Source organism: Vicugna pacos, chromosome 22, assembly GCF_048564905.1.
Source record: "Vicugna pacos chromosome 22, VicPac4, whole genome shotgun sequence".
NCBI lineage: Eukaryota > Metazoa > Chordata > Mammalia > Artiodactyla > Camelidae > Vicugna > Vicugna pacos.
Genome location: NC_133008.1, coordinates 22,203,611 through 22,216,265, shown reverse-complemented (window position 1 = coordinate 22,216,265; position 12,655 = coordinate 22,203,611). Strand labels below are relative to the sequence as shown.

At 55.9% G+C, this 12,655-nt stretch overlaps 1 protein-coding gene across 17 annotated transcripts in view; it reads left to right on the top strand.

Moving 5' to 3' along the window:
* MYO9B (myosin IXB) overlaps nucleotides 1-12,655 on the top strand; it is an 84,969-nt gene that overhangs the window by 58,470 nt on the left and 13,844 nt on the right. For 10 of the 17 annotated variants that reach the window (XM_072947426.1, XM_072947418.1, XM_072947419.1 and 7 more), the window contains exons 15-24: nucleotides 665-754; nucleotides 2,081-2,194; nucleotides 3,569-3,608; nucleotides 4,691-4,813; nucleotides 5,705-5,785; nucleotides 7,590-7,700; nucleotides 8,966-9,088; nucleotides 10,093-10,242; nucleotides 10,327-10,493; nucleotides 11,205-12,167. In XM_072947426.1, the coding sequence (XP_072803527.1) occupies nucleotides 665-754; nucleotides 2,081-2,194; nucleotides 3,569-3,608; nucleotides 4,691-4,813; nucleotides 5,705-5,785; nucleotides 7,590-7,700; nucleotides 8,966-9,088; nucleotides 10,093-10,242; nucleotides 10,327-10,493; nucleotides 11,205-12,167 (1,962 nt within the window). The remainder of the gene's footprint in view (nucleotides 1-664; nucleotides 755-2,080; nucleotides 2,195-3,568; nucleotides 3,609-4,690; nucleotides 4,814-5,704; nucleotides 5,786-7,589; nucleotides 7,701-8,965; nucleotides 9,089-10,092; nucleotides 10,243-10,326; nucleotides 10,494-11,204; nucleotides 12,168-12,655) is intronic. The other 7 variants (XM_072947422.1, XM_072947431.1, XM_072947421.1 and 4 more) reach the window with 3 other exon arrangements.

Here is a 12,655-nt window from a genome sequence, read left to right as displayed (position 1 = left end):
TCATTGCACGTGCGATGACACAGGGTGTCTTTTGACCACCTAGCAAATACCAGGGGTCCTCCATGTACCCCAGTTAGTACTGGCTGTAAAAGTGAGTGGGCCTGTGCTTCCAGGAAGGTGGGGTGGAAAAGGCCACACTAGACAGACACCTGAGGCCATGACAAAGCCAGAGGAGGGAAGCCTCTGGCAGCCTGAGAGAGCTGTGCAGGCTGCATTGAGAAGGGGCCAGTTGGGCCAGACAAAGCAGGCAGGGTGTGCAAAGGCCCTGGGGCAGCTGAGTCCCCAACTTCTTCCTCAAGACTCACGGATTCCCAAGGAGCAAGTCACTAAATTTTCAAACCCGAAAGAGTCATTTTATTTTTGAGTACTTTGTAATAAAAACTGCTCCAAGAGATTCATAAAGGCACATGTGTGGAGGTAGAACTAGCACCTCGGTAAGTGACCATGCGTCATTTGTCTGAAAGCGCAATGTCATTTTCCTGCTTTTAAAAAGGTGCACTTTTAAATCAGCCAAAAGGAGAGAAGAGGAAAAACAAAAACAAAAAACCACTTTCCCCTATTTGAAAGTGGCCCCTGACCCACCTGGTCTCCCTAGGGCCTGGCCCCTGGGGCTGTGAGTCCCACCCCAAGAGCGCATTTAGTTTATACAGATTCTCCCTTTCAGCTGTTCAATGCTAGATTTCTCATTTGACGGCTCTGAGGAGTTCGATATTAACGCTTTTGAGGACATCATTGCTTTCTATGAAAGCAAGAAGTAAGTAGAAACAAGGGCCTTCGAATCTGAGACCAGGGAGGCATGCCAAGAGGAGCTATTGTCCTGAGGTGCTCAGCTCAGCATCCAGAGCCAAAAGAGAGGGCATCGACAGGCTGGGGGCCACTCTCGCCAGATTTGGCCTGGTCGGGGGGGTGTGGGCTGAAGCCATGGGCCTTGGTGGGTGCTCTGGCTGCTGCACTGACCGCTCAAGGGGCAGAGGTGAAATGTGACCCCTCTGTTGTCTTTGCTCTGTGCCTCCCTGGAGGGCAAGGGAGCAGAGGTAAGTGCAGCCATCCGGACCCAGGGCATGGTGCATGGAACACAGACAAGGGGCTGCTGATCGGGGTCTTCCCAGGCCAACTGCCCGGAGTTTAAACATGTATTTAAAATAACTGAAATGAGGAATTAAAAAAGATAAAAGCAAAAAACAGAAAACCTTCCAGCTCATCCTGTAGTCATCGCTACCTCATTTCCAGAAGTACTTACTGTCCAAAACATTTATGATCTAGACATTTTTCACAACCGTCCATTTTTCAGAGCATTCCGTTTTCTCAAAGCCATTCTTATTCTTACACCCAAGATGTATGCTCAGCCCCGAACTCATGGAGATCAAATGAAATAAAGCTGATAAGGTTGAATTCTGTAGGGTAAAGATCTTCAACTAAGGTTTCTCACCCTCGGCCGTCTGCGGGGTCACTCTGGTGGGATGTCCTGTGCATTGTAGGGAACTGAGCAGCATCCCTGGCCCTCTCCCAGCAGGTGCTAGTAGCGCCCCCTCTCCCAGTTGGGGCAACCAAGCATCCCCTAGGGAGGTGGCAGGGGAAGGGCCAGCGTCGCCCCATTCGATAACCCCTGTGTGAATTCCAATTCATTCCTCCCAAGGCATTTCTTAGAGGCTGACATGTGGCCACAGAAATGCCAAGAGAAACTAAAGTGCTGCCTCCCACAGAGACCTCCCGATCTTCTGTTTTCAGTAGCCCCTTGATGCTTTTTTACGGTCTGCAAACGGCTATTAAACATGAAGCCTTTTCCAACAATCCGAGATGCCATGTTGCAATCTCTGTTTAGCTCAAAGTGGCCTAGCCACACTCCGCACCCCACTACAGAGGAGGAAGGAGCCTTCTGGATGTGGGCAGCCACTCCTGTCCGAACCTCCCTTCTTAGTGTAGGAGGGAGTGGCAGCAGCGTGCAGGCTCCCCCGGCTGCATGTTTTGGCTCCAGTGGCCTAGGGATGGTCCCGACTGCGCCAGGGACCCCCAGGTGGCGGGCCGCTGCTCTAACTCAGTCTTCTCTCTGTCACTGCACCCCCTTCCCCCCACCCCCCAGCGATTTGCATGACCAAATCATCAGGACCATCAAAGGATTGCCCTGGCAGGGTGAGGATCCCCGTAGGCTTCTCCAGTCCCTCAGTCGGCTCCAGAAACCCCGCACCTTCATCCAGTGAGTCCCCCCAGGCTGCGGGCACCCCCTTCTCCCACAAGTGCAACGACCGCCTCCCCGCTCCCTGTTCCTGTAACGCTGAGTCAGCTGCTCTAAATGCTGCGCTGCCTTGTGGCTCCATTCTCACGCCAGCCGCCGCTAAGTGGTCCTCGTAATCCTCCCACCCCTGTGTCTGCGCTGTGACCCATATCCTTGCCAGCTCCCCAGTGCCCAGCATAGCTTCACAGAAACACTCCTCCCATGAAGCATCTGATTTTCTGCCCCCAAAACGTGCAGAGCAAGGCTTGCTTCCCCTCCCACCCCCACCACCTTTGCCACTGCGAGTTTACACAGCAGCCGTCAGCAGCAGGGTGTGCGATTTTGCGGCCCATGACCCTGCATCGTGGGCATGACGTGGTAGAAAGGGCCAGAAACCACGCAGATAGGGTTTGGACCTCCCACTAACTCACTGCGTGACCTGAGTGCTCTGAGCATTTGGCCCGTGTCTACAGAGCAGGAGTGATGATTTTCATACCAGGCAGGCGGCCACGCAGGGCTCAGGCCGGCCGAGAGCGAAGCTCGTGCCTGCAGTGGGGCCCGTTTACAAAGTCATTTTTATTATGCCTTATTCCACCCCACGGGGATTAAGATGAAACCTGACACACAAAGAACTCCCGGCCGAGCGTCTCGCAGGTCTGTGGGGCACCATTTCCTCAGCGGGTCTTTAAAACAGGCCAAGTTGCAGATTTTTAAAAAACCTTTCTCTTCCCACAAGATTCCTAAAGTGTCTGAGAATGTGGGGGTCGTCCCCCCTCCCTTGGCCAGAAGATTAGCTTTCGTTTTTAACCTTCCACTAGTTCAAGTCCAGAAGGCACCCCTATCCAGGCCCCATCTCAGATCTCTGGGAGGTAGACCCTTGCCCTGCTTAGGGGGGGGTGTCCAGAAGGGTTGCTGTGGGCCTGCTTGGCGTTTGCCAACATACAGCAAATAGAGCTGGGACACTCGTAGGCGTCAGGGCCACACGGGATCCCTCGAAGCCCCGTTTGGGGCGTCCCACCATCCCTTTGTGATTTCCGTCAGCTCCCCCAGAGCAGCCCCGCGCAGATGCACACTCTGCCCTTTTAGCAGCCAGCCCCCACGCCAGGTGCTCCTGCCATCCCGGGGCAGCCGCTGGCCCAGTAAGGCCACTGCGCACAGTCACAGGAGCGCCCTCTACACGCACAGGGAGCCCCCAGGTCCTTGGCGAGGCGGCGGCCTCGTTGCACTTGTGCCCCTAGAGTCCCCGCTCTCTCTCTTCTGGCTCCATCTAACCCACAAGGCGTGGCTTGCTGAACTAACCCAGATCCAGACTGCGTGTCCCTTGTGTTCACAAAACCGTTTTTAATATTTTGACAGGAAAAGTAAAGGTATCAAACAAAAGCAGATCATTCCAAAGGTAAACACGTGCGTCACCGTCTAACACTGCCTTGCGGGCACCTGGCTCAAGTCTTTTTTTTTTTTTTTTTTTTTTTTTTTTTTTTTTTTTTACCCTTTTGGAAAACAGGGTTGGGGGGTGGCTTTTAACTTCTCTGGCTTCTTTTGTTCCTTCTCCTTCTCACCATCTCCCCCTTCCTCTCTTAAAAAAATGTGTCTCCTGTTGAAATGATTTGGAAGTCTCTTTGGGTTTCCTAGAAAGCAGGGCTGTGATGGGGAACTTGGCACAAGTGGTGTTTAGTGGGGAGCTCCCAGGAGAAACCTGAGACAGGGTTGGGGGGAGGTGGGCTCAGCCTGATTCCCCACAGAGCCCAGGAGTGTTAACTGCATCACAGAGCTTATCTTGTCAAGAGGCGATGGGACCCTTCTGTCATACCCCTACATAGGAGATCTTTAGCTGCGAGCCACCTCCAGAGGGCGGGATGGGATGCAGCACCTTCTGGGCATCCAGGGAGAGGCGGCCCTTCAGCCAGGGTGGTTCTGCCAGAACGGGGACAGCTGGGCATCACTGGCAACCAAGACCCCAGCTGCCAGCCATAGGTCAAGTGCACCCAGACACTGGCTAGTCTCCATGTACAACGTGCAGACGGATTATAAAGTTAGCAAAAGCGTAAGGGCAACCCCTCTGTCTGGCCAACAGATGGGACAGCCCTAGTCCCACTCATCAGCGATAGTAGGGTTGGCGCATGTGGGAGGATGGGCTGGATGAGTGCGTGTGGAAACACGGGGCTCTTGGCACCCCTTGAGCTGTGTGGAATGAAGGCAGCACTCTGTAGCTCTCGGCTTCTGGGCACTCAGACCACAAGAGGCTGTAATCAGCCCTCCTGGAGGCAGCACCATCCACAGGTCACAGCCCAGGCTCAATCCCCCAGTTACCCTGGCTGCCTGCCAGACCCACCTCCTCTCTGACAGCACAGTCCCAAGACTGATCCTAAGAGCTGCCACCCCGGGGGGCCTTGTCCTGGCTCTGGGGATGTCTGCAATGCCTCCCGGTGCCCTCTGGGGCTTTGGGAGGGCAGGCCAGACCCTGTGTGTCTGTCCTAGAACCTGCTGGACTCCAAATCCCTGAAGCTCATCATCAGTATGACCCTGCACGACCGCACCACCAAGTCCCTGCTGCACCTGCACAAGAAGAAGAAACCACCCAGCATCAGCGCCCAATTCCAGGTAGGCGGTCCAGCAGGGGCAGGAGGCGGCACTTAACCCAGCCTGACACTCACGTGGCTCGGCCAAAACAAACCCAGCACCGGGGTTCCTGACCTTGGCACTGCTTGACATTTGGGGTTGGGTTATCCTCCATGGTGGGGGCCTTCCTATGTGTTGTGGGGTGTTGAACAGCATCCCTGGCCTCCACCTACGAGATGCCAGTAGCATTCTCCAGTGGTGACAACCAAAATGTTTCCAGACATTGCCAGATGCCCCTGGGGGAACAGAATCGCCCTTAGTTGAGAACCACCATGTTAAAAGAAACTCGAGTTAAGCATGTGAGTTAATGTGACCACTGAACTGTGTCCTTAGGTCATATTTTCCCTTTTACCCTGGTTGCCAGGAAGCTCAGGGACACTTTTTTTCCTACTTTTTCAGTGGGGTCCGATGGCTGCTGATCCTCACCATTTTTTCTTTTGTTCTTTCCCATTTTCCTCAGTCTGCGTCTTCTGTTTCCACTTCAGCTTTTTTGTCATTACCTCATGTAGGAACTCCCACAGATCCTTTTTGGAAACAGCAGGCCAAAGACCAAAATCATTGATTCTGTGGCCCCTTCTGAGGCTGACACATGTTTTAAGTCCCTAGAAAGAATTTATCTAGTTCCACCACCTTCTCCTCACCTTTCACTTAAAACAGAAAGAAGAGCTGGGTGACCTGGGAGGATGGCGGCTCTCAGCCACAGGGACCCTGGGGTAACACAGCCTCTGGTCGGAAGGTCCAGTTGCAACCTCCCATGTCCCACATCGACATAGACGCCCCCACCGCCGATGCAGGCGGATGACCTGGGTCCCCTCCCACTGAGGGGTGTGCCCCTGGGGGTCCCAGCTCAGCACCTTCCCTCTCTTTCCCCAGACATCCCTTAATAAGCTCCTGGAGGCACTGGGGAAGGCAGAGCCCTTCTTCATCCGCTGCATCCGCTCCAATGCTGAGAAGGTGAGAGGCTCCCACATCTCCTGAGGGGTGAACACCAAGCCGGGATCTGGTGACTTAGTGCTGGGTGTTCCTGTGTGTCTCAGTGCAAAGGGGGGAGGGTTGGTTAGGAGAGTCCTCAAGGAGCCAAGTATTCACACAGGTTTCGGGAACTAAACATGCTGTTGCCAGCTGGGAGTGGAGGAGTGTCAATAGGAGGCAGCAAGGGTGGCCTGGTGACCAGCCAAGGGCAGGGACATCATCTGGAATATGGAGAGGCCCCAGAGAAAGTTTGCTCAAGGAAGAGCAGGTCAGGGATGCTCTTTAGATACATCTCAGAAGCAGCCAGTGCAGAGAGGGGGCTGGAAGGAAGAGGCTGACATCGGGCAACAGGAGCACAGAGCCTGCTGCTCATCCTTAAGTTTCTGGAAAGACTCATGGACCCCCAGTGGGGGCCGCCAGCGCCTCTCAGCCCTTACTGCCAGGCTTCCTTCACCCCAGGGGTCCACCAGCCATTCCATCTTCTCCGGGACCTTGTTGGGGACCATTTGGAGTCTGGGCTCCCTCCTGGACACAAGTGGATCTCTGGGCACGAGCCTCCTGGAGACGCTGTTCACTCACGCTCTGTCTCTACTCTTCCTGTTTCCCTGGCTTGTCCCTGCTCCCAGGACACACTGCTAACATGCCAAGCCTGGCTCGTCCCTGCCAGGTGCCACGGCTTCCGTCCTCCCGGGCGAGGACCTGGACTTGTGCTATCTCCTCCTCTCCCTTCCCGTTCCTGGCCCCCCAGTGGTGTCTCAGAGAAGGTGTCTGTCATCCCGCACCTTCCTCCCACAGCAGAATCGGGCTCCCTTCTCCCGTTAGGATTCTTACTTCAGCTTTGGGCAGTTCAGGAACACTCCATAGACACCTGCTTTGAGCAGGGGCCATGCCTGCAGATCGTTCTTTGCTCTGGGGAGGCTGTCCTATGCTTTTTAGAGTACTGAGTAGCATCCTTGGTCTCCAAGAGCCCACCAGATGCCAGAAGCATCCCACCCCGCCCCATCGTGACAACCCTCCCCTCATGCCATTCCCTCCCCTCCATCCACTTCAAATAACAGCTGCCGGTGTTGAGTGCAGGCTCCTGAGCTCTGGACTCGAAGCCCTGAGTCAGCCTCGTTTCAGCCCCTCCTCCCCCTTGCCCCTACGCCTCCAGCAGCAAGCATCTCCCTGCGTCCCTGCCCACCCCTCAGCTTCCCCTTCCCTCTTCTGGGCATTCACTCGGCTGCTCCCTTCCCAGCCTCTCGTCAGCCTTCAGATCTAGCCCAGGGTCCCCTCTCCTGTGACCCCTCCCATGGCGGCCTGGTAGTGTGTTCTCTCTGCTGAATCCCTAGTACTTACTCTGATAACCTGGTGCAGAGCGTGAGTTCAGCACAGGTTTGGGTCGGAGCCTTTAGAAGATAAGTCTTTGCAGCATATTATCCTAAGTTAGGCAGTAGGAAGTGGCATCTGTCTCCTGGGCACCAGGGAATAGAGCAGATCAGACACCAAGTTTTCTTGAAGAGATTTATGCCTTAGGCATGACTGCTGAGTGGCCCCACCTTTCTTCCAAAAAGAATGTCTGGAGCAAGGGGAAAAAAACAGATCCTCCAGGTGCCCATGGCTGCCATGCTGGCGACCCATGCTGGGATGTTCCCAGAGAAGCCTGGGGCCCCAGTGTGTACCCTGACTGCCTCCATACCTGGAATCCCAAGGGACCGCAGTCACTTGGGAATCAGTACCTCCCGCCAGGGCTCCCCATCCCCAGCCACCTGCAGGCATCTGCCCTGATCGTTCAATCCTGTTTCAGAAAGAGCTGTGCTTCAATGACGAGCTGGTGCTGCAGCAGCTGCGCTACACAGGCATGCTGGAGACCGTGCGGATCCGGAGGTCGGGCTATAGCGCCAAGTACACGTTCCAGGTAGGATGCACTCATGCACACTCGTGGCTGCTCAGGATGCTGACCACCTCCAGAGAGAGCACCTCTCTGGAGCATGAGCCCAGCTCATGAAAGGTTACTTTCCGCCAGGGTTTCTCCATCCTGGCACTGTTGGCATTTGCACCAGATCATTCTTTCTCATGGTGGGGTGCCCGATTCCTCTTAAGACGTGTGTGACACCAAGCAGGGAAGAGGGAACTGCACAAGCCAATCCCTGTGCCTCTCTGCCCTTTATCGCACATCTTCTTTAGTAGACGCTTTTATACCCAGCTCTTTTATTCTACCAACCAGCAGCAGGGGGGCCCTGGTTCCTATTTTCCCAGTGTGGAAACTGAGGCCCAAGGAGGTGATGACTTCAGAGATGGCTCCCTGGGCTTTCTAGAAACACAGAGGACCATTCATAACCTCAAATTGGTAAAGACCAAATTACAGCAGTCACCGTTGACACTTAAGACTGGGTCATTCTCTGTGGTGAGGGCTGCCCTACACACCATGGGGTGTTGAGCAGCATCCCCAGCTTCCACCCACAAGATGCCAGGGACACTGTTCCCCCGAGTTATGACAACCCAAGATGTCTCCACGTATCACCAAACGTCCCCAGGGATCAGCACGGCCCAGGTCAAGAACCCCTGGCTTGTGCCAGGAGCTGGCCCCAGCCGTGTGGTGCTCAAGTGAGCACTGGGCCTGAACCCAGAGGTGGCAGCACCTGGTCCCTGTTCAGGCTTTATCCACATGGCCTCAGGGCCATGGCTTCATTGTGGCATGCCTCCCTTTTCTCATCCCCAGAATGGAAATACCACCTTTCTGATCCTGTGTAAATAGGAAAGGCAAATGACCGAAAAGGGGGAAATACTGGTCCATTTCACTAATGCTTGGCTCTTAAAAATCTGCATAATTCTTTACTTAAAAATGGCGTGCCTCCAGCTGTGGTTCAGCCCTCTGACAGTTCATAGCCCCTGGCCCCCAAGAGCATCTCCATCTCCTGGCTGCACCCCAGCAACACCAGCACCCAGCAGGCCCTCGATGGTCACTCCCTGACTGACTAAAAGATCTAGAACTCTGTGTCTGCGACAGTCTTTCTTAAGCTTTAGACTGTTTCAGAAAGTCCAGGATTTGTCAGTACCATTCCCAGCAAACGAAGTTTTGACTTTAGAAACAGCTTGACCAGGGAGTTGCTGGAGCCCCATCTCCTTGTCGGTGGCAGAAACACTCACTCGGATTCTCCTTTCTCGGCCAAAATCACCCAGGATTTCACAGAGCAGTTCCAGGTGCTGCTGCCCAAGAACACCCAGCCCTGCAGGGAGGTCATCTCTGCCCTGCTGGAAAAGATGGACATAGACAAGAGGAGCTACCAGATCGGCAAGACCAAGGTCAGCACTCGGGCCCCTCAGGGTGGCTGCCAACTTGGACCCCCACTTCCACTGCACCCATGGCCCAAGCCACTCGCTGAAAAATAAGTGGTTCTGCTGGGGAATGCCTTTCCTGGGGCATGTTCTTTCTTCCTGGAAGGCAGAGGAGCACACCTGAGGTGTGAGGGGCTCGGGCATCAGGCCTGTTTCTCGTTTTCTCGCATGTAGAAGGGACGATCACGCCATAGCACGGGGTGTTCAGGGGCCAGTCGGTAACCATTGCAGTGTCTGGAGCTCTGCACCAGGGCTTTACCTGATAGGAAAAGTCCCCTCGCAGCCCCTCAACAAGTTAATCATGAGTTACCACGTGACCTAGCAATTCCACGCCTAGGTATCGCCTCAAAAGAGCTTTGAAAACAGGTGCAAACACGTACATTCATAGCAGCACTAGTCATAATTGCCAAAAGGTAGAAACCACCCACGTATCCATCAACAGATGACGGATAAACAAAATGTGGGCCATTCATATGATGGAACATTACTCAGCCCTGATACATGTTTATATGGATGAACCTTGAAAACGTTACGCTGAGTGAAAGAAGCCAGACCCAAAGGGCACCTAGTGTGTGACCCCATCTAAATGAAATGTCCAGAGTGGGGAAATCCATAGAGACAGAAAGCAGATTAGGGGTTGCCAGGGGTTGGGAGATGGGGATTAGGAAGTGACTGCTAGTAGATTCGGAGTTTCCCTTAGAGTGATAGAAACATACCAGAGCTAGGTAGAGGTGATGGTTTCACAATGTTGTGGCTGTACTAAATGCCACTGAATTGTTCACTTTAAATAGTTAATTTTAGGTTATGGGAATTATATCTCAATATATATATTTAAAAAAAAAAAAAAGCTCCCCTTGGTCAGGCCAGTCAGCACGCCAGCTTGGCCTCACGTGCGCCCAGGGCGGGCTGGGCAGACCTCCTGAGTACAGGGGTCCTGGGGCCATGCTGACCTGCCTGCACGCTGCCACCAGGTTTTCCTGAAGGAGACAGAGCGGCAGGCCCTGCAGGAGACACTGCACCGGGAGGTGGTGCGCAAGATCCTGCTCCTGCAGAGCTGGTTCCGGATGGTGCTGGAGCGCAAGCACTTCCTGCAGATGAGGCGGGCAGCTGTCACCATCCAGGTACAGGGAGGGCCCCAAGGGGCCAGGGCTGGGGGTGGCTAGGGTCACACGTGCCCGGCCCCTGAATGCCCGCTCCACTCTCAGGCCTGCTGGCGGTCCTACCGCGTCCGCCGGACACTGGAGAGGACGCAGGCGGCAGTGTACCTCCAGGCCGCGTGGAGGGGCTACCAGCAGCGAGTAGCCTACCGGCGCCAGAGACAGAGCATCATCCGCCTGCAGAGCCTCTGCCGGGGTCACCTGCAGCGCAAGAGGTGAGCAGAACAGGGCCGAACTCCCTGCCCCCCAGAACACTGCCCCCACCTGAGAGCTGCCCGAGATACCATCCAGCCAGTGGAGCTGTCAGGATGTCACTCTGGACGCAGGGAGGCTGAGAAGGGGCCGGCAGACATCTCACCATCTGGGTGCATGGGACCCTAGAAAGACGATCAGGGCCAGTAGGCGGCACCTACTGCCAAAACCCCAAGTCGCCATTGGTGTCACTCAGTCTTTGCCAGGGACATTACCACCCCCTGCCGCCCCACTACACCTGCCCACGCTAGGCCAGTTGGTGGAGCACCTGGATTCAGAGCTGGAGGATTCCGGCCAGTGGGACCAGCCCTCAGCAGGCTCCCCTCACCCCACACTCACACATGAAGCTTGGGCGTCCACCATACAAGGAGCCCCAAAGGAATTCAGGGGTTTCTTAACAGATCCCTCCCACAACAGACCCAATAAACCAGCCCGGCAGAGGTGGCTCTGACAACAGGAGGCCTCTCCCTGTATCCCCCTGCCCTGGCTGAGGAGGTGCCGCCTTTCCAGAAGCATCTCTGAGGGCTGGGGTCTCGCCTCTTGGCAGAGGTGGAGCCTTCCTTCACCCCCGCCCCCCCACAGATGGCACAGGGGTCCCCAACACCCTAGGTGGATTCTGGCGGAGGCGCGCACTTTTGTTCCTGAACCCACCCCTTCTGCTTTCCTTATACCAGCTTCAGCCAGATGATGGCAGAGAAGCAGAAGGCTGCAGAGAAGGAGAGGGAGACCCAGCAAGCCGCAGCGAGAGAGGAGGCCGCCGAGGTCGGGCTGGGCCAGGCAGTCAGGCAGGAGCCCGCGCAGGGCCCAGAACTGTCAGAGGACCGCGAGCCGGTGGCGCAAGGCCCAGAACTGTCGGAGGACCGCGAGCCGGTGGTGCCAGAGCCCAAGGCGTGGCCCAGCGATGGGACCCTGGGGGAGAGCTTCCAATCCGAGAAGATCCCGAGCCCGGAGAAGGAGGTCCCGAGCCTGGAGAAGCCGCTTCCACCCCAGAGGAGCGCAGCCGAAAGTCACGAGAAAGTGCCCAGCAGCCGGGAAAAGCGTGAGTCGAGGCGGCAGAGGGGGCTGGAGCACGTTAAGCTCCAGAACAAACACATCCAGTCCTACAAGGAAGAGCACACCCTCCGAGAACCTTCCGGGAGGGCTGCCCCAGAGCACGAGGAGAGCCACCCAGAAAACAGAAAGGAGAGCAGAGAAGATGAAACCCCTCCAGAAGCAGGGACGGAGACTGAGATCGCTTCTCCTAAAAAGCAGCCCACAGGGCCCGCACAAGCCATGCCAGGCAGCCAGGTCTTGGAGGAAGCCCAGAGCGGGAGCCCCGGGCCCGGCCACCTGGAACGGCCCACCAGCCTGGCTCTGGACAGCAGGGTCGGCATGCTGGTCCCCAGTGCCACCCCAGAGACTCCCAAGGACAAAGGCAAGCTGGGGGTCAGCCCGAGAGCCCAGGACAGGCCCGAGAGCCCTGGAGGTGCCACCCAGATCCAGCGGTACCGAGACTCAGATGCCGAGCGGCTGGCCACCGCTGTGGAGCTGTGGCGGGGCAAGAAACTGATGACCGCTGGCCCTAGCGCCATGTTGAGCCAGTCCCTGGACCTCAGTGAGCGGCACCGGGCCATCAGGCCTGCCCTCACGCCCACAGAGTAAGCCCCGCACGTGCCTTTGTCTGAGGGCTGGGGTGGGCGGACAGGTTGCAGTGATGCACAGCCAAAGACTGGCAACAGGACCAGGGCAGCACCGTGCATCCCCTAAGCACCTAAGTAGCTCGGTGCCTGAGAGCTGACCACAGGTGTGCGGGAGCCCCAAAGAAGGAAGACAGGAGGTGGGGTAGGGGGAGGTTTTGGGGAAGGTAAGGCCAAAACAAGCCCTGTTCACACAGAAAGCCTCCAGCCTGGTGGGAGGTGGGCCCTCAGGTTGAGACCCTCCCCTCCCCAGCCTGCCTGGGCCTCAGTTTCCTCATCAGAAAGTTGGGGTGACAGCACTCACCCAGAGGTTGAAGTAGCAGCTCTCGACACACTTTGCCTAAGTCCTAGTTAGCTAAATATCAGTGACTCTGAATCTCTAGCCCCTTGTCTGTCCCAGGGGCCTGCTTGTCCAAAGGAAAGAAGAATTGGAGAAGATGCAGGCCTTC